We start from the raw sequence: 24,629 nt of genomic DNA, 5'->3' as shown, positions 1-24,629 counted from the left end.
GCATCTCTTCATCTGGCTGTTTTATTTGTATCCTTTAAAATATCAGCAATAGGTGCTTCCCTGGTGGCACAGTGGTTAAGAATCCGCCTGCCAATGCACGAGACAGGGGTTCAAGCCCTGGTCTGGGAAGATCCCACATGCCGCGGAGCAACAAAGCCAGTGTGCCACAACTACTGAGCCTGCGTTCTAGAGCCCGCAAGCCACAGCTACGAGCCCACATGCCACAACCACTGAGCCTGTGCTTTAGAGCCCGTGAGCCACAACTACTGAAGCCCGTGAGCCACAACTGTTGAAGCCTGTGCGCCTAGAGCCCCTGCTCCGCAACAAGATACCGCAATGAGAAGCCCGTGCACCGCAATGAAGAGTAGCCCCACCAGGGAAGCCCCGCCATATACTTTTTGATATTAAAATCAATATTTTATTCTTTTTCTAATCTGGACTCAAGCAATCTGAGTCCTCAGTTTAACCAGTGGGTGATCTTAGGTATATCCCTACTCTGCATGGTGCCTCTTTCCTTCATCTTTAATTTAAAATTCTTTATGATGATCTTTACTGTTTAGGACTTATTCCATTATCTAATAACTTTTTTTTAGAGTATTAAAATACTGGCTAGCCAAGTACAGAGGGTAATGCAATTCTAGTACTTCACAAATACAGAAAAGTATTTGCCCTTTTTCTCTTCCCTTAAGCAGAACTTCTTGGCAGCAGATTAAACAAAAGGATGGTTCCAACTTAAGCTATCTCATTCAATTTCTTCTACACTTAACGTTCCTTTTTTCATAATGCCGTGTATAGCCTACTCTCAAAAGAACTACTAAACATTCATTATAATTGAAATAGTAGAAAGCATGCAAAAAAGGAAATATGAAAAACCTAGTATACCCTAAGAGACAACATTCAATTCCAGATGTAACCAAACAGAAAAGTTAGAGTCTGTGTGGTTACATCAGTACTATGTCAGTCCCAGTATTTCTGTCATGTCTATGTATATGATTATACATAGAACACTGCCTCATTTAGGGTGAAGAATCTCTTAGAATATACTAAAATCGTTCAGATAAAAAGGCAATATTCAACTATAGGTCATAACTCATGCAATATATTAACATCTCTCAGCTTCTATAAAGACTGTTTTCCAAAGGTTTCACTGTTGGGTAGAGATCACAGTGCCACTTTATAAATAGTTTACTCTTTTGTCAATTGATAATACCTCCTTAGCAGGGTTGTTCTGAGGAAAAAAAGGGGAGACTATACATGAAATTGCTTGAGTTAAAAAGAACTACAACAGCTAGGTTATACTGTAAGTAAAATTAAAACTCTAAATTCAACTCAATGTAATTTATGGTACATGAAACTGAAAATTCTATTACTTTCTATTATAAAATATATATAAAAGTACACAAAAAGTATACTTTCAGCTAAAAGAATAATAATTTTTATTGGACCCTGATATATACCCCACTTAAGAAATGGAACATTACTAATACCTTGGTGGCTCCATGGGCTTGTTCCTCTCATATTTCTCTTAACCCTTTCCACAATACCCTAAATTTTGTTATACTCACTTCTTTGCTTTTACTTCTAGCATTGACATAGTCAGATGTATCCCTAAAGTAACAAACTAGCTAGTTATCTATCTATCTATCCATCCATCCATCCATCTCTATCCATCCATTCATCTTCCATCCATTTTTTGAACTTTATATATAAAGAAATGCTGTATGTACTTGTCCTTCAACTTCTGCAGTATCTGTCTCAGAGTAACTTCTTGACATTATCTAATTTTTCATATAATCCATAAGATTAAAAGAATTAAAGGAAATTAAAGCAGAGAAAATGAGGCACAGTGAAGCTAGCAACTTGCCACCTTGTATAGGAAGACAATGAGCAAATCTCTCTACAGTAATTCGGAAAGTAAAGCAGACCTGTGACTGTCTTAGAACTTTATAGCACATTCATTTTAGCTGCAATTAAAATAAACATTTCTCTATTGTTAAGAGTACAATTAATATTTTTAAATTCACTATACATAGCTGGTGGTTTTTGCTTTTGTATTAAAGGGGCAATTATATTAAAGTGTAGTAATGATGTAAAAGCCCTCAACAATATTCCAATATAGTCCTTAATAGGAAAACAAGAATGAATTAAATAAAGAATATCAAGAGCCAATTTGTTTTTCTCTTAGGGGACAGACTATTAAAAAAGATATAGCCATATTATAGAATATTCTAATTAAAGAAGATGGCTCCTTGAATAGGTAATTAGTCTGACACTAATTAATCCAAAGATATCATTCACCTGAGTAAGTGGTGGAAGAATCTCCTTGCGTATTTGCTGATTTGGTCTCTGTATTCCAATATAGTTGTATCCAGGAGTGGTCTTGTTGGAGCATAGAAGGTTCCAAGGCTTGCCTCAAGCTGTGCTGTGGAATTCAAACATAGCAGCACTAAAACAAGTGAAACTCCTTCAATTACAACAGAATACTCATGTTTGCAGTCAGTCAGGTTTTGCAAACTTGGATGAAATGTGAGCTTGTTGCAGGAAAGATGAAATTAAAATATGACAGCTGATACAAAAACAAACCTGTGTATAAACTTTCACTTGAAGCAAAGCTGACAATGACTCTGAGCAACAAAAAGCTGTCAAAACTGAAGAAATCCATAATGAATCAGCCTCTCACCACAAATGGGTAATTAAAACAGTGACTCATCAGAGTAACACAGTTTGAACTAGTATTTCCAGTAAAATCAACTCACAGTGTGCTCAACATTTACTCTTTAGCTGGAAGGAACAAACTAGCCTTTCTGCATTAGGCATTGAAATCAGTATTAGAAATGTTTAAAAAAATAATACAAATAAAAATATCCTGATTGGAGTAATAATATCTCTCTATTACAACTTTAGAGAAAGACTGAAATTCCCTATACCTTCCTTAAATCCTGTCCTAAACAACAAGATTGTTGGTTTTGTCCAAGTGTGAAAGTTAACACCCCTGGGAGGTATGTTAATCTGCTTTGGTCAACTGATACCCTCCTAGGAAGGAAGGATTGGAGAGCAGGTTTTGATAAGCCAAAGGGCTAGTGATTGGGAGAAAAAAGCACATTTTGCCTAATTTACACTTTTACCAAGACATGCCAATGGGGTTGTGTTTCCTCCCAGAAATACCTGGAAAATCTATAATTACCATAATGGTGAGAGTTGTATGAGAACACAGTTCACAGTAAGACTCCACTGATTTTTATGCTACTAGCACTAGGTTGAATGAACAATTCCTTATTTAGCAAAACTCTTTAATTTTAAGCATATCTGGGTTTGAAAGTATTGCATACCTCATCAGAGTAATTGCTATGGACTTGGCTAAGCTGTTAGCTATTTCTTTTTTTAATCTCAAATCTAGACAGTAAAGTAAGATGAACTTTAGTGGTATTTTCTTTCAAAGCAGCAGTCAATTTAGATTAAAATTGAATACAGCAATGCCATTGTGAAAGCAAGCCAGATTCTCTTGCCATTGCTTGTTTTCTTGACAGCATGTTCCGTACATCTGAAATGTTTGAGCCTACATGGAATACTCATAGGTCTCAGCACAGTTATAGATTCATTAGATAGCCCAGCTTGATGTTTAAGGCAGAAATGAAGATCTCAAAGACAACCACAGCACAGCTACAAATAAAAGAGCTCACTGGGTTCCACTAATAAGAGGAAAACAAATTACCATGTCAAATTTGTTAGATTCAGATAGAATAAATCTCAATAGAGAAGAATTGTAAATGTTTTAGAAATGTGTTTTGCAGTTACTTGGGGGAAAATGCATATACCTACTTAAAATGTACATATTCTGATAACCCAGCATCATGCAAGCATTTTATTTTAATAGCCTAGTATATCATACAAGTTTTTTATTTCCCTATCCACCCAATATGGTTCCTTGATAATATCCTTCATTAAGGCGGGAATCTGATAATACCCATTTGTGAATTCCCTAATAATCTTTCTTACTACATAGGGATCTTACAACACAAATTCACTAAGGTGCTAGCAATTTCTCAGTCTCCTAAGAGTCAATATTTTATCTTCTTCATATTTCTTCAACTGTAAATTTAGAGTATCTTGCACGGCTTATGTGTACCAGGCTTTCTTTAGGGACCCTGCTACTTTTTTTTTCCCCTGCTACCTACCCAACCTGAAGAGTGTACCAATACTAATAAATAATTACTTGAGATAACTCTGCAGGTAGAAATACTACAGTAATCCTAGAACCCTAAAATTTTGAAGTTATAATCTTCTTTTTATTTTTAACTAATATTCATCGAGTACCTACTGTGGGCCAAGCACTGTGCTATGCATTTTCTCATTGCAGAAGTACTGGAATCTCCGTAGATGTGTTGGACTACCTCCAAAAAGCACATTCAATTAACATTAAATAAATATTTATTGTGGGCCTCCTATGAGTTGGGGCCAAGTGTCATGATGCAGACTTCTTGAAAGAACATGTTCTTGCTGATTATTCTTCTCTAAAATTAGTAAAATGAAGGTTATGTACAGAATACTATCTAAACAATTTGTTTACTTTGGAAACGTAATAAAATGGAATAAGAAAATCTATAAACATGGAAAGAAAATAGTGGGGAAGCAAAGCTCTCCAGTAAAGGCCTTTTGACATATTCCTTGTTTTCCTTACCTTGTAAATCACATACAGAAAGTTTCTCATTGGCCATTATTTCCCACTGTTAATATCCATGCTTATTACAAACATTTGAAATAAAGATATGAATGCAAGAATGTTTAGATGCATTTTACATTAAGTAAATAAATTACTCATAATAAAAATAACATACACTGGATAACTGGCAAATATAAAAATTGATTTCATTACTGTATGTGGCACATATGTTTTTTCTTTTTTGTTAACAGTGCCTTGTCTCTCTTTGACAATAAACATCTGAGATCCTATGGGCAAAATAACTTATTAGGAGAAGGTTGGGAAATCCAAGCATGCAGAAGAGAGAGGGGTATCAGAACTCTAAGTTAGAATGAAAACAAGAAGGAACAGCCCGGGCTGCAATTCTCACACACACACACACACACACAATAAGTGGTAAGGTCTACTGTCTGGACAAAGAACTTGGGATGTGAAAGAAAAATACTGATATCTAAAGTAAAGGAGAAATAAGGACTTTGTTTAGGGCCCTTTGTCTTCCAAACCCTACAGAGTACATGAAATTTCTCATCAAAGTTTGAAATCTGAGCATATTCTACACATGAACTTAATCTGAAATATACAGTGACTTCATTGTGAGTTCCAACATAGGTATATACAGAAAAGTTATTACGTTGACCAGTACTATAAGTAAGTACCGTATGGAAGTAATTATTTGATACCTCATTTTGTCAGTTTAATAGGGCATTAACATTTTTGTCTTCTAATCTCCAGTAACATGACTTCAAAACATCCTCAAAAAACTACTGACAATAAAATGTACTTCATGTATATACAAAACCCACTTATGAAATATGTTTTAAGTCTGACCTTCTCTCTCTGGAGTGAGCTTTTGTCTAAGAAGATGGTTTACGATGGCAGTCATGCTGATAAAGCACTGGTAGCCCAGAGTGTCCCAGTTCATACTATTCAGGATGTTTATTGCCTCATAGATCTCATCACAGTGAATGTACTGGAAGATGATGTCTACCAGGCCCAGCTGTCCTTGTGTGAAGATACCTGTCACAGAAAAATATAAAATCAAGTGAATCTTTTAAAAATAAGAAGTAGGACTTCCCTGGTGGTCCAGTGGCTATGACTCCATGCTCCCAATGCAGGGGGGCCAGGTTCAATCCGTGGTCAGGGAACTAGATCCCACATGCTGCAACTAAAGATCCCGCATGCCACAACTAGGGACCCCGTGTGCCACAACTAATGATCCCACATGCCACAACTAAAGATCCCAGATGCCACAACTAAAGATCCTGCATGCCGCAATGAAGATCCCACAAGCGGCAGCTAAGACCTGGTGCAGCCAAATAGATAAATAAAAAGTAGACAGCTTCCCTGGTGGCGCAGTGGATGAGAGTCCGCCTGCCGATGCAGGGGACACGGGTTCATGCCCCGGTCCGGGAAGATCCCACATGCCGTGGAGCGGCTGGGCCCGTGGCCTATGGCCGCTGAGCCTGCGCGTCCGGAGCCTGTGCTCCACAACAGGAGAGGCCACAACAGTGAGAGGCCCGTGTACCACAAAAAAATAAATAAATAAAATAAAATTTTAAAAAAGTAGAATAACAAAAACAGATTTAAATTTTCTACAAAGGAAAAAACCAGTGATCACTTCTTGCATAAAGTGCTAGAAATATGGGATCTGGGGGGACCAAGAGTAATATGGCTCTGTGGTTAAATCTTTAAATACCACCTACCAACTCCATCTAGCTTAGGCTTACCATTCAGCACATATTAACTAATTTATAATCAAACTGTTCAGACTAAAAATGAAAAAAACTGAGAACTTTTAGGTAAATCACAATAGCTAATTTAATTTTTCCCATCTGTCATTTAGGCCTCGGTTGTATATATTTAGAGATAATTTTGATGTAACACAATTCTTATTGACCAGCTTAATTAGTTCTAAGTTGCACCTGGTCTTCAGCCCCATGTACTTGGGGGTCAAAAAGTACAAATATCCATGACAAATATAATGTGACTATATAAACATTTTTAGGACTGTTTTTATTAATGGGTGCTCTAAATTGATAGCTTCTTCACAGATACCACATACCAATTTATTTTAAATTGGCACTGAGATTATTCTCTTCTATTATTAGTAATTATTAGTAAGAAATTATCAGGATTAATCTTGTTATTGATCCACTTTCACAACTAAGATCTACTATAAAATATCTTAGAACAACATAAACACATTTGCCTACCCTTTTAAAATGAAAGAAAATCCACTTCTAAGCTTAGAGAAGCAAGAGCACAAAACAAAGGGGGGTGGACTCTGTTCTAGTTTTATCTTATCTTTTAAATATGGCTGATCTCATTTGAAACTAACAATTTCTGTGTAATTAAGTGACAATAAGTATTAGTGCTTTTAAGGAGTTTGCGGTTTTTTTTAATCTTTAAAAAGTAGCTATCTGTAAAATCTTTTTCCTTCCACAAATGTTTACTGATTTGAGTGAACTACAAAAACTTCTCAGTACAAATAGTCATAAAGCTAAATGAGAAAACATATGTGAAATTATTTGGAATCTGTGAAGTATATAAAATAAAAACAGGGAAACAAAGATAATAAATTGCAAACTTTGCTTCTGAAGTTATGCAAGCTAGAGACAACAGTAGAGCTTTAAAAAATGCTGAGAGATAAAAATGAATTAGCCTAGAATTCTATAATTTTATAACAAAGCATTGAAAATTCATGAAGAAAAAACAGTCTTAATAACAGAGCTCTAAAACAATAAAGCAAAAACTATCAAACTAAAAGGAAAGTCAAATCTACAATTATCATTGGAGATTTCAGCATTTCTCTCTGATTAGTTGAAAAAAACCTATAAACAAAATCTGTAAATATAGAAAACACTTGAAAAACATCAGTAAATTTGACCTAATTGACATCTATACAACGCTTCACCCAACAACAGCAGAATACACATTCTTTTTAAGTGCACATATAACACCAACCAAGATGGAGCATATTCTGGGAGATAAAACAAGCCTCAATAAATTTAAATGCTTTGAAAGTATACAGAATAGGTTCCCAGACCACAATAGAACTAAATTAGATATCAAAACAGAAAGATATCTGGATGACTTTCAGTGTCTAAGGATTTATACACCAAGATTTTCAAGGGAGAAAATATTCCCCTTATATCCTCAGTGTGCTGGTAAATCTAAGTGATGTAAATACTCCCACCATGGCTGACTTCAAGCACTAAAGTGATGTCATGGAACAAGTGATGCACCACTGCACACTGTTATGTAATATTTCTACCATACAGATAAAATAAGTGTAAATAACCTCAAAGGTATAGATAATAGCAAAATGTAGTAAAATAACTAGGAAGTGGGAAAAAAAGAAATATATCTGGAAAATCTTTAAATATTTAGAAATTAATCAACACTGTTCTAAATAACCTACGGGTCAAAGAAGAAAACACGAATTAGAAAATATTTTGAAATGAATAAAAATATAACATCAAAATTTGTGAGATGTAGCTGTGGTTATAGTATTACTTAGAGGGAAATTACCAGCATTAAATATTCAATTACAAAAGAAAAAGGGTCTGAAATCAACAATCCAAGCTTCTACATTAAGAATCTAGAGAAAGAAGAGCAAATTAGACCTAAAATAAAATAGGAGATAATGAAAATATGAAAATAAATAATAGAGAAAGTCAATGAACACAAAAGCTGGTTCTTTGAAACAATGTGTAAAATTGACCAACTTCTGGGGTTTCCCTGGTGGCGCAGTGGTTGAGAGTCCGCCTGCCGATGTAGGGGTCACGGGTTCGTGCCCCGGTCTGGGAAGATCCCACATGCCGTGGAGCGGCTGGGCCCGTGAGCCATGGCCGCTGAGCCTGCACGTCCGGAGCCTGTGCTCCGCAACGGGAGAGGCCACAACAGTGAGAGGCCCGGGTAACGCAAAAAAAAAAAAAAAAATTGACCAACTTCTGCCAAATTGAGGAAAAAAAGAGAAGATACATTTATCAATATCAAGAATAATCATTATAGCACTACAGACATTAAAAAATAAGTGAATAATATGCTAACTTTACAGAAATAAATGTAGCTTAAATGAAATAGATTCCTTTGAAAGATACAAATTATCAAAGCTCATTCAAGAAGAAATGAACAGACAACGTGAATGATCCTATATTTAAATTTGAATTTGCAGTTTAAAAACCTTTACACATACACACACACACAAAACCAGATGCCTTCACTGGTGAATTCTCTCAAACAATAAGAGAAGAAATAATATCACCTCTACACAACTCAAAATATAAGAGGAGGGAATATTTCCTAATTCATTTAATGATACCAGCATTACACTGATACCAAAAATGACAAAACATTACAGGAAAAGAAAAAGAAAATTGCAAACCAGTATCTCCCATAAACAGATACAAAAATCCTTAAAAAATATTAGCAAATCCAGCAACATATTGAAAAGGTAATACATCATGAACAAGAGAGATTTATCCCACAAATGCAAGGTTGCTGAAACATCTGAAAACTGATCAACATAATTCACTACATGACCAGAAAAAACATATAATCATTTCAATACATGCAGAAAAGCACTTGATAAAATTGAACATCCACTTATGCTAATATATATCAGCAGACTAGGAATGGAAGGGGACTTCCTCAACCTCGGTAACATCATACATACAGTGAAAGATTAAATGCTATCCACCTAAGATTGGAAACAAAGCAAGGATATCTTCCCTTGCCACTTCTGTTTAATATTGTACTGTCCTAGCTAGTAAAATAGGGAAGAAAACAAAATAAAAGGCATACACGTTGGATAAGAATATATAACATTTGTTTTTAACTGAAGTTGCCATAGTCATCTTCGTAGAAAATCCTAAGTAATCTACAATAAAAAGTTACTACAACTAAGAAATGAGTTTACCAGGGTTGCAGGATACATGGTCAATATTTTAAAATTTTATTTTTATATAACCCCAATGAACAACTAAAAGTTGTAATTAAAAATACTAATTATGATAGCATCTAAAAACATGAAGAAATTATATACAAGATCTTTACACTTTAAACTATAAAACACTGCTGAGAGAAATTAAAGAAGACCTGAATAAACAGAGATGTTGTGTTCATAAATTGGGAGACTCAATATTGTTAAATTGCCATTCCATCCCATATTGATCTATAGATTCAATGTAATCTCAATCAAAATCTCACCAGGTGTTTTTGTAGAAATTGACAAGTCAGTTTTAAAACTTACACAGAAATTCAAAACATCTAGAGTAGCCAAAACAATTTTGAGAAGAAGAACAGAGACTTCCCTGGTGGTCCAGTGGTTGAGACTTCGCCTTCCAGTGCAGGGGGTATGGGTTCAATCCCTGGTAGGGGAGCTAAGATCCCACATGCCTCGCAGCCAGAAAACCAAAACATAAAACAGAACCAATATTGTAACAAATGCAATAAAGACTTTAAAAATGGTCCACATCAAAAAAAAAAAATAAAGAACAAAGTTGGAGGACTAATAGTCCTGGCTTCAAGACTTACTGTAAAGCCACAGTAATTAAGACAGTGTAGTACTCGCTGAAGTGTATACACAGAGATCAGTGGACGAGAACAGAGTCTTTTTTTTGTTTTTTGTTTTTTTTGCGGTACGCGGGCCTCTCACCGCTGTGGCCTCTCCGGCTGCGGAGCACAGGCTCCGGACGTGCAGGCTCAGCGGCCACGGCTTACGGGCCCAGCCGCTCCGCGGCATGTGGGATCCTCCCGCACCGGGGCACGAACCCGCGTCCCCTGCATCGGCAGGCGGACTCTGAACCACTGCGCCACCAGGGAAGCCCCAGAGTCTTTTCATAGATAAACACATACATATGATCAAGGGAATTCAATGGAGGAAGGATAGTCTTTCCAACAGTTGCTGCTGGAACAACTGAATATTCATATTAAAAAATTAATTTCAACTCATACCTCACACCATACACAAAAAATTACTTGTATCAGACAATAAACCTAATTGTAAAAGCTAAAACCATAAAATTTCTAGAAGAAAAAAGGGTTCGACAAAAACTTCTTTGATAGCACATAAAAAGCATAAGCCATAAAATTAAAAAATCCAAGAACTGGCTTTCATCAAAACTAAAACTTCTGCTACCTAAAAAACTGTTAATAAAATGAAAAGATAAATTACAGGATGGAAGAAAATATTCACAATACTAGCATCCTACAAAGGACTTTTGTTCAGAATATATAAAAACTCTTACAACTCAATAATAAATAAACAATCCAATTAAACTTGGGCAAAAGATTTGAAGATATACTTTATCAGAGAAGATACATGGCAAATAAGCACATAAAAGATGACCAGCTCCAAAGGCTCATCAGGGATATGCCAACTAACACCACTATACACCTACTACAATGGCTAAAATTAAAAAGACCATTAATGCCAAGTTTTGGTGAGGATGTGGAGTAACTGGAACTCCAAAATAGCTTCTTCTTAAGTTAATCGTAAACTTAGCATATGGCCCAGCCATTCTACTCCCAGGTTTTTCCTAAATTAAAATAGATGTCATACATCTATTTTACATACATTTGTACATACTTTGTGGACACAAAGATTAGTACAAGAAAGTACATAGCATTTTCAATATTGGCTTAAATTTGGAAACAACCCAAATGTCCATCCACATGTGAAAAGATACACAAATTGTGATTTATCTATATAATAGAATACTACTCAGTAATGTAAGTGAAAATTTACAGATATACACGGAAGAGTCTCACAGACTCTTCCATACTTACTGAGTGAAAGTAGCAAGACACAAAAGAGGACCTATTTTTTTAGTATATTTCTATAAAATTCTAGAAAAAGCAGATCTAATCTGTAATAACAGAGAGCAGATCAATGCACTTTAGCTTTGAGGGAGGCAGGGATCGACTGCAAAGGGGCTGAGAGAATTTTGAGGGTGAGGGAAATGTTTTACATCTTGATTGTGGTGGTAATCATGAGGATATACATATTTGCCAAAACTCATTGACCTATGCATTTTTAAAACAGGTACAACTAATTTTATGTAAATTATACCTCAATAAACTTGATTTAAAAATCCATCACATCACTCTAGAAAGCAGAATGCTGTCTGGAACAGCAATCCATCTAAAATGATATAAGATCTAGTTTTAAGATGACTAGGCATCTAATAAAGTATTTGACATATCCTTCCAGCAATAAATTACCACCAATTACCACTTGGGTAAAGTAAAATTTAAATAACTCATTAAAAATAACTCTTTTAAAGAACACATACTTCTTACAAAAGTTCTATGAGAAAAATCAGACTACTTGTTTTTTAGATAGAGTGACAAACACACAGATGCAAACACATTGCCTGTGATTTTCAAAATCCTATGAGAGGGAAGAAGTTAGCTTTAATTATTTGTTTAATATCATCATTTGAACTTTTAACCTTTTCCTAACTTTGTAGGTGTTATGAAGCACTGTGGGAACACTCTAGGTAGGTGGAATACTCAACACCACTATGGAAAGAAGGAGTGTGAGAGCACATGCTGTGATTGGGGAGCTACTAGGGAAGCACAGTTGGGGAGGTGAAGCCAGAGACGCAGACAGGCTTATTAACCACTGAAGGATTTCAGGCTGTAGAATCCATGACCAAATCTGCACTCTGGTGGCAGTTCAGGGGATTAATTGAGCGGTGGGTTGGGAAGATTGGAAGACAAGAGGATTACAGATAGAGGGCCACTGCTTGATCATGGTAAAACAGCAAAGATCTAGATTAAGGTAATGACAGCAAGGATGAATAGACTGAGATGTTTTTGACAGTACGTATTTAGAAAGGCAGAACTGATGGGATTTGGTAGCTGATTGGATATGGCATCAGGGGTGAGGGAGGATTCTAGGATAACTTCTGACTTGGGATTCTGTATGTATAAATAACTGTACCATCCCTCAAATTGGAGAATATAGGAGGAAGAAGCAGGGAAAAAGATTATGACTTCATATCTGCCCATAATAAATCTGTATACCTGTGTACATTCAGGGGGAGGTATCCAGCAAGCCACGTTAATATGTGGATGTGGAGTGAGGAGTGGTCTGGGCTGAAGTCAGAGATAGGATACCAAAATCAAAAATAAACTCTCAATCTGTATAAAATGGGAGGAGAGCTAAAAATGGAACCTTAGAGAGTCTCAATATTTTCATGAGGAGGCAGAAGAAGAGCATTAAAAAGTGACGAAAAGTTGCATCTGGAGTCATAGAAGCAAGTATGATGAGAGTTCTATGATGGTGAAAGTGGTCAGCAACCATCAAATGCTGAAAAGTCATCAAGTAACATAAGAGAAATAATGTGTATCAAGTAGGACGTCACTAGTGAGCTTTCCAAGAGCAGTTCCAGGAGAACACTGAAGAAAAGAGCCAGAAGGCAGTGCTGTGAGGGGTGAATGGGAGGTGAAGAAGCAGAGAAATTCAGTGTTCACTACTATTTCAATGAGTTTGACTATGAAAGGAAGGTGAACATTTGATTAATAACAGGGGAAATAATTTTAAAGAAGAGATGTATGTATGTTTCTTTGTTTCATGGTGTGGCTTGGGCCTGTACCTGATGATGTAGCAAAATTCATGGGGAGAGTGGGGAAGGTGACAGAGTAAAGGTATCAAAGGGAATGTTATGGGATCCAGAGTGGAACCAGTGCTGGAACTAGTCTTAGACAAGAGGAAGGCTCCTTTTCCACTGAATTGAAACTGAAAAGATTTATGTACATGTAGGTAAGTCGTTGGGTGGGTGGTGGGGAGCAGATAAAATTAATGAAGTGCCAAGTAAAAGGTGAGATTCTCTGTTGAGAGGGCAAGGAGCTAGCTGATCATGTGAGTTTAAAGACAGCAGTGAAGGCTGGAAAAGGTACCGATGAGAATGGAAGAGCTTTAATATCTCAGTAATTAGGGACTCCTCTTAATCGCAGGTATATGTATATGGAAATATGAATGATGATTGTCAGGTAAAGAAATTCTTTTTACACATTGCTTCCACATAGGAGGATGACACTTCTAGCTCACTCCTGAGGAAGACATGTTTTTCGCATTCTTACAACAGTGGTGATGGCCTTTTAACCACAGTGAATTTGTGCGATAATTATAAGGATTTAGAATGGAAGCCCTAGCCTTGCAACAGAGTTTTCTTTCAACATGACACTAACTGACCTATTCTAAGAGTCAAATTCCAAAAATCTTAGCATCTTGGCAGTAGCCACTGACACGTTTACATATGACAGCATTCTATTTTAAACCATGATCTATCTCAGCTTCTTACATTGTAAGCTACACCTTTCATGTCAAAATTTCCAAAGGCTTGCATAACAAGCGTATGAAAAATATCTCATAAATGCTCCCTAGTGGGGAAACTGCACAGGCAACTACCTGTTTATATATGCAGTAACTTGAATTATACATGAAAATTCCACATGGATGCCCAGAATCAGCACTGTGTTAATTCAAGAAGTATATTAAAATTTCTGGATGTATTTAGTAGCAGATCCTAAGAAAAATCTGTTCTTTAAACAGGGTTTTCTTTAAAAAAAAAAAAAAAAAGATCTGTTAGCTGGAATCTACTGTTTCAAGGAATCTACTCTTCCTAGGAAAAATAATCTGTAATAAACATTAATCTTATAATACATTTTCAAAAATTCTGGGGAACTCCATCTTTAGATCCTTTAAAGAGCCTGTAAAATTTCCCTATTCTATAAAACTTCAGTCATATTGAAAATAAAATTTAAATGATAAATGTCAGTTGCAGAAGTTATCACCTTTTCATTTGAATGCTTGACTTCTATTGGATAATTCTCTTCCAAGAGACCTACTTGGGAAAAAGAGGTGACAGCCAACTCATTGCCTAATTGATTTAGGAACAGTGCCCAGGGAGATAGTCCAATTAAGTTTACAAGCTGGCAATTAGCAGGAAGCCCTCTAAATCCCTACACTGAGAGCCTGTTTACTTTAGTAAGAAGGCAAATGTGCTAGAGATAGGAAGAGAAAGCTGTGCTTTTTGCAAAGCTGTTGTGAGTAGGCCCACAAGGCAGGGCTGAAGAAAGGCTAGGTATACATCAGAAGACAGCCTTCTGTTTGACAGGTAACTTGGGTTATTGAGAGAGAGAGAAAGAGAAGGGGGGAGGGAGTTTTAACAGATATGCAAAACATCTAACATCCACTTTAATAAGTGTTGAGTATAGAGACATACCACTGTTAAATGTGTAGTTGGGCAAAGTAGAACTGGATTATCTCATAATAAATGAGATTCCAAACATATTTTTCTTGGACAATACTGACATGATGAATGGATTTAGCTGCATTTTTAATGTGTGGAAAGAACATAGCCCTCACATTTAATCCCTGATATCTTTCAAGTTAGTCAAGTCATTTTCATTAGATTTATTTCATGTGTTCAATTTCAGAGGGAAGTAGATCCATAAAAAAACAAAGTAAACTGACAGCTATTTAACAAACACTACAATGTCTTAAAAACTTAACTTTTAGAACAGAGCCAAATCTTAAAAGGGGTTTTTAAGTGTATTTACTTTTCTATGTTTTCAAGTTGCGGTGATGTGCATTAATTAAAATCGGTTTTTTAAAACCTAAGTGAAGTTCTTTCAAGAATGTTAAATTATACATAACTGCCTAAAGGGACTTCCCTGGTGGTGCAGTGGTAAGAATCCACCTGCCAATGCAGGGGACACGGGTTCGACCCCTGGTCCAGGAAGATCCACATGCCGTGGAGCAACTAAGCTTGTGCGCCACAACTACTGAGTCTGCGCTCTAGAGCCCGAGAACCACAACTACCGAGCCCGTGCTCCACAATAAGAGAAGCCACTGCAGTGAGAAGCCTGCACACTGCAACAAAGAGCAGCCCCCCGCTCACCACAACTAGAGAAAGCCCACGTACAGCCAAAAAATTAAAAATAAATACCCAACTCTAAAAAAAAAACCCAAAAAACTGCCTAAAGGATATCATGTATTTCAGGACATAGCCAGTAATGCAAAACTACAAAAGGCAAAAAAATCACAATAATAAAATTCCGCTTTAAAGCTTCCTGGCTGAAATGGGATACATTAATACACATTTTTCCAAATATTGATTAATACTTTTGAATATTTTAATCTAAAATCTTTAGTAAATGCTAACTAAATATTTCCTTTCTCTTTTTTAAAACACTTGCTTTACACATTTCCAATCTGGGAAGAAATGGACACCTATAATCTAAAATAATTTTAATAGAAAAGTATTACAGAATTTTGTAATGGACATACTTTTAATATATTCTCATGTGTACTATTTCTTCAGGAATTTTTTTAATAGTTTATTTTGGAAAGCAGCAAATGTGGCTAATTCAGTCTTTTTATTCATCACAATGGAAAATTAATGCAATTTCAAAATTCTTCAATATATAATGTACCTTGACATTTAGAAAATCATCCACAAAGCTTTCTTAAGGAAACTATATGAAATGTTTGAAAGGCAAGCACGTTGATGGAATGACAAACAGAAAATCTACATTCCAAGAATAGTTTTATTGTCTCAGTTATATTGTCACCATCATAAAAAATTTATTTACTCACCAACTTCCTTGACTTACCAAGTTTAAACAGAAGCACACCCAAAGGTCCTCTGTCAAACTTGAGGAAGAGGAGATCATAGATGTCCCCACTTTCAGGCTTAGAAACAACCTGCGGAGCTATCCACTGCATTTGAACAAGACTGCTAGAAACATCAAAGAATTTTTTGAATTGTAGAGTCTCCCTAGGTGAGCGGTCTTCAGCCAAAAGCTGGATGTTAATAGGAGAAAGAGCCATATCAAAAATTTGCAGCTCCCCTTGGTTACTGCCAACTAGCAGAATGGCACCACTTGGGTGGCAGCTTATTAATGAAGGCAGAACTTCAGCCTGAGCTAAGACAGTCACTCTACGGTGAGTTTCATAAAGAATTACTGAAGAATCTTCACAGCCCAGAATCAGTTTGTCTTCAGTAACATTCCTGCAACAGCTAATGGCCTTCGATCTTAGTGGTATTCTGGTGACTGATACACACTGGATTTTGTGCCGAACACATTCATAGATGCAACTGTCAGCCATGGGCTCTTTGTCTACACTGATGGAGCACTCCACTGTCAACACCTGATAAGGCTGTTTGGTGCCAAAGCGAACATCCAGTGGATCCCATTCCGTGCGTACAGAACTCAGAACCTGTAAGAAATGTATCAAGTATGTTCATATAGACCTTGGTTTTTCTTCAGCTGTCACACATAGCCCTGCATATTAATCTAGAATCCTATTGAATACCATCAACTATCACCTTAAATATCAGCAACATATAAGCAGCTATGTGTATGTCTCATATAGAACACATATAAATATATATAGCACATATTTAGGACAGCTGCAGAAATTAAACTGTAAAACTTTAACTTAAACACTTTGTTTTAGGAAGTCTGTAAGTAACATAAAGACAAATATTTCCCATGATATATAAAAACTAATGAAGTGGGCTTTTAGTAAAATAATATGGCTAGCAGAATATCTAAAGACATTAAAAGTTTGATTTTTAAAAGGATGAATAAAGGACTTAAACAATTTAGTCAATCTCCTTCCAACCCACTACCCCTCCCAATTCTGAAATTATTGGTAAATTACTTACCAGAAATATATTTCTAATTAGTTGGGCAGGGTAGGCAAAGGAAAAACTTTAGAACCCTGTTAACAGTCCTGTAGAAATATTTTACTGTCAGAAAAGATATGAAGGGTTGTTAAGTAGATAAATGACCAATAGAAAGAAATAAGAAGGTAATGCACTAGTTTTAAAATTAAAAAAAAAAAAAAAAGACCTGGTAGGTAATACGATTTGCAATACTGGAGAGGCAAAATACTGGGAGGGAGGGAGACGCAAGAGGGAAGACATATGGGAACATATGTATATGTATAACTGATTCACTTTGTTATAAAGCAGAAACTAACACACCATTGTAAAGCAATTATACCCCAATAAAGATGTTTAAAAAAAATAATAAAATAAAATAAATAGATAGCACCATGAAAAAAAATAAAAAGCATTTCTGGTGCAGAAAGGAAAGGCTACAAAGAAACACCACAGCAGAAGAACAAAGAAATAAAACAACAGGCCATTCACTTTATTCATATGTAAATGTTGGAGGACAAGAACCTGGAGAGTGGTATCAAAGATAGTTTCTAACACTTTGTCGAAAACTTCAAAATTAGATTTAGAAACATTAAAAAGCACATTTCTACACGAGATAAAATTTCACAGAACTATGCATGTGCACACGCACACACACACACACACACACACATACACAAGTGCATGTAAAATCCGATGAAATCCAACTAAGGCCAGTACCTGAGTTAACAGTATTATACCAAGGTCTTGTTCCAGGATTTGACAATGTACTGCAGTAATGTAAGATACTATCATTGGGGCAAACAAGGGGAAGAGGTACAGGAAGGGAATTTGCTTTTAGCCTATTTTGGCAATTATATTAGCAGTTTCTTGAGAGTCAAACTATTTCAAAAAATTTTTTTTCTTTTTTTAAAGCACATACAGCTATGTTACATGGTACTGACTTGGGGAGGGAAAGGGGGTTGATGTGACTCTTTTTAAAAATCCATCCTACACATCATTACCAAACTAACCTTCCAAAACTAAATGTTTTTGCTATCATTCCCCTGTTCAAACCCTTTAATAGCTACCACTAACGAATAAATTAAATTTTTATTCCCCTGCCTGGTATGCAAAACAATATAGGATCCATATCCAACCCCTTCCCTCCCTCACACTCACTTTCCTGCTCTTGTTTTTCTTTTTTGTCTAATATATGCTTGAGTATGAGCTACATGCCAGGCACTGGTCCTGGCACTGCTGGGGATACAGCAGTAAGTCCTCACCCTCAGAGAACATACACGCTAATGGCTGAAGACAAAGTAACAATTCACAAACAAACATACATAGGATGTTAGTGATCCTATATATGTACTTCCTAAGTACTATGAAGAAAAATAAAGCAAAGTAACAGGAATGGGAAGGGGAGGTAACAGAAGTCAGGACAGGCCTCTCTGATAAAGTTGACCTAAAATAAGTGAAGGGTAAGCCATGCAGCCACCTGGGAGAAGAAGGCTCCAAGCAGAGGAAGCAAACATCCTAAGGGAGCACTCTTGGCCTGATGAAGGAACAATGGGAGACCAACATGGCTAGATAAAAGGGAGCAAGGAAGAAAACACTGGGAATTGGGGGAGGGAGAAGATTGTGAAGTGGCTTGTAGGCCATTATAGGGACTTTGGCTTTTCCTCTAAACAAGATGAGAAGCCATAAGGAGGGACAAGATCTGACTCACAAATTCTAGTGTTATCTCCGACAGTCTCCCTTCATTACTCTACTCTGAGGTCAAACTAAAGCCACATTTTCCCAGCTCTGTAACTTGTTAAATTAAACAAGGAGGCTGTTCAACTGATCAGGCCCGAATTCCATTGCAACCTCTGTAAGCAAACCAAAACCTAAACCTGTAAATGCCTCAAAGTTACAAAATCAAAACACTAAGGATAACCATTACAACAGCCAATTAGGCTTTAAACTATAGCCAATCAAATAATTTCCTTTCTTTGCTTCTGCACTTTCACTGTCAGTCTTTTCCCTGCCTCATATCAGTAGGATGTTCCTAACCACTTCCAGTTTGGCACTGCCCCACCAGAATCGATTTACTCAAACTCTGAAAACTTTTACTATGCCTCAGCTTATCTTTCAACAGCTTCACTCATGTCCTTTACCTCAGGGGTCCCCAACCCCCAGGCCACAGGCCAGTACCAGTCCGTGGCCTGTGAGGGATCCGGGCCACACAGCAGGAGGTGAGCAGCAGGCGAGCGATCGCAGCTTCACCTGTATTTACAGCCGCTCCCCAACGCTCGCATTACCACCTGGGCTCCGCCTCCTGTCAGATCAGCGGCGGCATTAGATGCTCATAGGAGCGTGAACCCTACTGTGAACTGCGCATGTGAGGGATCTAGGTAGCACGCTCCTTATGAGAATCTAATGCCTGATGATCTTAGGTGGAGATGAGGCAGTGATGCTAGCTCTGGGGAGAGGCTGCAAATACAGATTATCATTAGCAGAGACCATAATAAATCAATTGCTTGCAGACACATATCAAAACCCTATCAGTGAGTGGCAAGTGATAATTAAGCTGCATCTGGTGGCAGGCTTTAAATCAGAATCCAACATTTATTTTAGTCTGCACATGGCCTGCCCATTCTTTTATTTACCACTTCTGTCTGCGCCTCTTTCCCGTACTGAGCACTTGTCTCAGTCACAGTTTTGGTTAAGCCCACAAGCTAACCTTAGCCAAAATGAGTAAAAAAACAAATGTCGCTGGAGAGCTTCTTTGAAAAGGAGGAAAGACCAAATGATAAGACAGCAGAAGACTCTAAGACTGCCAACAAAAAGAAAGCTGCATTTAAAAGAAAATACCAAGAGTCCTACTTAAATTAATGGGTTCATTGCAACAGGTGATTCACACTCTCCAAGCCTGCTTTGTATAATATGTGGCAACCACCGGCTATCCAACAAAGCCATGAAACTTTCAAAACTGCTTCGCCACATGGAGACCAAGCACCCTGCATTAAAAGACAAGCCTTTGGAGCTTTTCAAAAGAAAAAAACGTGAACACAAAGAACAGAAGCAATTATTGACGGCCACCATTTCATCAAATGTGTCTGCACTGAGAGCATCATTCTTAGTGGCTAACCACATTGCTAAAGCTAAGAAGCCCTTTGCTATTGGTGAAGAAGTTGATCCTGCCTGCTGCTAAGGATATCTATCGTGAACTTTTAAGAGAGGCTGCAGTTCAAAAGGTGGCACGTGTTCCTCTTTTGGCTAGCACCATAACAGACGAATTGATGAAATAGCAGAGCATATTAAGGCGCAATTGTTAGAGAGGAGTAATGAGTCACCGTGGTACACAATCCAGGTTGATGAGTCTACTGATGTTGACAACAAGGCAACAGTGCTTGTTTTTGTGCGATATATTTTTCAGGAGGATGTGCATGAGAATATGGTATGTGCACTTTTGTTGCCAACCAACACCACAGCGGCAGAACTATTCAAGTCTTTGAATGATTACATATCAGGAAAACTGAATTGGTCATTTTGTGTCGGTATATGCACGGACGGAGCAGCTGCCATGACTGGACGGCTTTCTGGTCTCACTACTCGGGTCAAAGAGGTCACTTCTGAATGTGAGTCTACGCACTGTGTCATCCATAGAGAAATGCTGCCTAGCAGGAAAATGTCACCTGAACTTAACAAGGTTTCGCAGGATGTGATTAAAATTATCAACCACATTAAAGTATATGCCCTTAACCCACGTCTGTTCATGCAGCTCTGTGAGGAGATGGATGCAGAGCACATGTTTTCTCTCATACACAGAAGTGAGACGGCTTCTAAAGGTAGATCACTGGCCAGAGTTTCTGAGTTATGAGAGCCGCTCCAGAGATTTCTTTCAGAAAGACAGTCACCACTGGCAGCACATTTTAGTGACACAGAATGGGTCGCAAAACTTGCTTACTTGTGTGGCATATTCAACCTGCTCAACAAACTCAATCTGTCACTTCAGAGGAGGACGACAACTGTAGTCAAGTCTGCAGATAATGTGGCTGCATTCAAAGCCAAACTGGACTTACGGGGGCACCGAGTGAACACTGGGATTTTTCATATGTTTCAAGCATTAGCAGAGATTTGGAAAGAGACGGAGCCCAGGGACTTCTTTCTCCCAGCTGGTGCATGATCACCTATCTCAGCTTTCAAAAGAGTTTGAGCATTACTTCCCAACCACACAAGACCCCCGAACTGGGCAGGAATGGATCCTTGACCCATTTGTGAATAAGCCAGGTGAATTGACCTTGTCCGTGCTAGAAGAGGATCAAACTACTTGAGATTGCAAATGATGGCGGCCTTAAAAGTATGTTTGAAGACAACTTCAAATCTCCATACGTTCTGGATTAAAGTCAAGGTGGAATAGCCTGAGATTACCACAAAAGCACTGAAAAGCCTGCTTCCATTTCTAATATCCTATCTTTGTGAAGCAGGGTTTTCTGCAGTGACAGCAACCAAAACGAGATTACAGAGTAGCCTGGACATAGCAACACACTTCGTGTGTCACTGTCTCCCATCACCCCCAGATGGGACCATCTAGTTGCAGGAAAACAAGCTCAGGGCTCCCACTGATTCTGCATTATGGTGAGTTGTATAATTATTTCATTATATACTACAGTGTAATAATAATAGAAATAATAAGTGTACAATAAGTGTAATGCTCTTGAATCATCCCAAAATTATCCCCACACCACCCCCCCATCTGGCCCATGGAAATACTGTTTTCCATGAAACCCGTCCCTGGTGCCAGAAAGGTTGGGGACCGCTGATTTACTTGAAATCCACACTCTTCACCCACGCAGACTCAGTATTTCCTACCAACAATACTCACTCTTGAAGAATTAGACCAAATGCTATTTGAGTTTCCTGAATTTCTTCCAACTGGGCAGCATCCTTCCTTCCTTAGATCTCACTTCCATACCCTCTTCCCCACTCCAACTTGGCCAATGTGTGACATTCGTTTGGCCTTTTATTTACTTCTAATTTTTGATCATATGTCATCATTTTGACTATAAGCTTAAAAAAATAAACTGTCTCATCTATTTTACACTTTTTTGTGTATGCTGTGTAGGCAGCTAGCCAAAAACTATGCTGGTAAGAGCTTTTTAAAAAATATATAAAATTTTTAAAAAACCTCACACTATAATGGTGGTTGAATTATCATACTTTCAGAAAGCTTAGAGATTTGTAAAGGAAGCGCCAGGGCAGAAAACTGGGAGGCCAGGTGACACTGAATAGGACCTGAACTCACACAGGGACAGCCTAAAAGGAGGGGCCAAGAAAGACAGCAGTCTTGGCATAGAACAGGTTAGTCCCAAGGTGCAGGAAGAAGGGTCCCAGGCTTCCTCAGTTCCAAAAGTATGTAAGACTCTTACCAATAGGTTCTGTAGTTTCACCAAGAGAAAGGGGTTAAAAGGGAAGTAAGACCATAGACCCCTTATACACCTTCTCCTCTACTGCCAATCCCTGATATCTCTAAAAAGCTAGCAAAGGTCAGATTTAATACCAAATTCTGATTAAAAAAAGAAAGGTAACACTATATATTTATTGAAGTATAGTTGATTAACAATATTATATTTGTGATTCAATATTTTTATAGATTAGACTCCATTTATTATTACATAAATGGCTGCATTTCCCTATTTCTTAATACCCTACTCCTATTTTGCCCTTCCCCCATCCCTCTCCTCACTGGTAACCACTAGTTTGTTTTCTGTACCTGTAAGTCTGCTTCTGTTTTGTAATATTAATCTGTTTTATTTATTAGATTCCACATATAAGTGTTAATATAGAGTATTGTCTTTCTTTGTCTGACTTATTCTACTAAGCACACTATTTTCTAGGTCTATCCGAGTCTCTCCACATTGTTGCAAATGGTTTCATTCCTGTTTATGGCTGAATAATATTCCATTATATATATATAAACACAAATATATATATACCACAACTTGTTTATCCATTCATCTGTCGATGGACACTTAGGTAGCTTCCATGTCTTAGCAATTGTAAACAGCGCTCTTGTGAACATTGGGGTACATGTATCTTTTCAAATTAGTTTCTCTGGATGTAACCAGTAGTAGGATTGCAAGATCATATGCTAACTCTAGTTTTTTAAGGAACCTCCATACTGTTCTCCATAGTGGCTGTATCAATTTGTATTCCCACCAACAGTGCAGGAGAGTTCCCTTTTCTCCACACCCTCTCCAGCATTTATTGTTTATAGATTTTTTGATGATGGCCATTCTGACTGGTGTAACGTCACACCTCATTGTAGTTTTCATTTGCATTTCTCTAATAATTAGTGATGTTGAGTATCTTTTCATGTGTCTATTGGCCATCTGTATGTCTTCTTTGGAGAAATATCTATTTAGGTCTTCTGCCCATTTTTTGATTGGGTTGTTTTCTTGATATTAAACTGTATGAATGAGCTGTTTGTATAATTTGGAAATTAATCCCTTGCCGGTAGCATTGTGTGCAAATATTTTATCCCAGTACGCTGGTTGTCTTTTCATTTTTTTAATGGTTTCCTTTGCTATGCAAAATCTTTTAAGTTTAATTAGGTGCCACTTGTTTATTTTTACATTCATTGCTCTAGGAGGTGGATCCAAAAGGATATTGCTGCGATTTATGTCAAAGAGTGCTCTGCCTATGTTTTTCTCTAAGAGTTTTATAGTGTCCAGTCTTACATTTATGACTTTAGTCCATTTTGAGGTGTGTGTGTGTATGGTGTTAGAAAGTGTTCTAATTTCATTCTTTTCAACGTAGCTGTCTAGTTTTCCTAGCACCACTTACTGAAGAGACTTTCTTTCCTCTATTGTATATCCTTGCCTGCTTTGTCATAGATTAGGTGGCCATAGGTGGGTGGGCTTATCTCTGGATGTTCTATTCTGTTCCATTGATCTATATGTCTGCTTTTGTGCCAGCACCATACTGTTTTGATTACTGTAGCTTTGTAGTCTGAAGTCAGGGAGCCTGATTCCTCCAGCTCTGTTTTTCTTTCTCAAGATTGCTTTGGCTATTCGTATTTTTTTGTGTTTCTATACAAATTGTAAAAATTTTTTTATCTAATTCTGTGAAAAATGCTATTGGTAATTTGACAGGGATTGTGTTGAAACTGTAGATTACTTTGGGTACTACTAATTCACCTATGAAGCCATCTGGTCCTGGACTTTTGTTTGTTGGGAGTTTTTAAATTACTGATTCAATTTCAGTACTGGTAATTG

General features: G+C 37.2%; 1 protein-coding gene across 3 annotated transcripts in view; it reads right to left on the bottom strand.

The window, feature by feature from the left end:
• The window catches only part of WDPCP (WD repeat containing planar cell polarity effector), a 350,773-nt gene that overhangs the window by 81,653 nt on the left and 244,491 nt on the right, over window positions 1-24,629 (bottom strand). For all 3 annotated transcript variants that reach the window (XM_024752967.1, XM_024752968.1, XM_024752966.1), the window contains 3 exons: window positions 16,331-16,937; window positions 5,528-5,716; window positions 2,299-2,422 (listed from right to left, as the gene is read on the bottom strand). In XM_024752967.1, the coding sequence (XP_024608735.1) occupies window positions 2,299-2,422; window positions 5,528-5,716; window positions 16,331-16,937 (920 nt within the window). The remainder of the gene's footprint in view (window positions 1-2,298; window positions 2,423-5,527; window positions 5,717-16,330; window positions 16,938-24,629) is intronic.

The sequence above is a fragment of the Neophocaena asiaeorientalis genome, unplaced genomic scaffold (assembly GCF_003031525.2).
Source record: "Neophocaena asiaeorientalis asiaeorientalis breed wild unplaced genomic scaffold, Neophocaena_asiaeorientalis_V1.1 scaffold100, whole genome shotgun sequence".
Taxonomy (NCBI): Eukaryota; Metazoa; Chordata; class Mammalia; order Artiodactyla; family Phocoenidae; genus Neophocaena; species Neophocaena asiaeorientalis.
The sequence above is the reverse complement of the archived record's forward strand: the minus strand, read 5'-3'. Positions and strand labels throughout refer to the sequence as shown.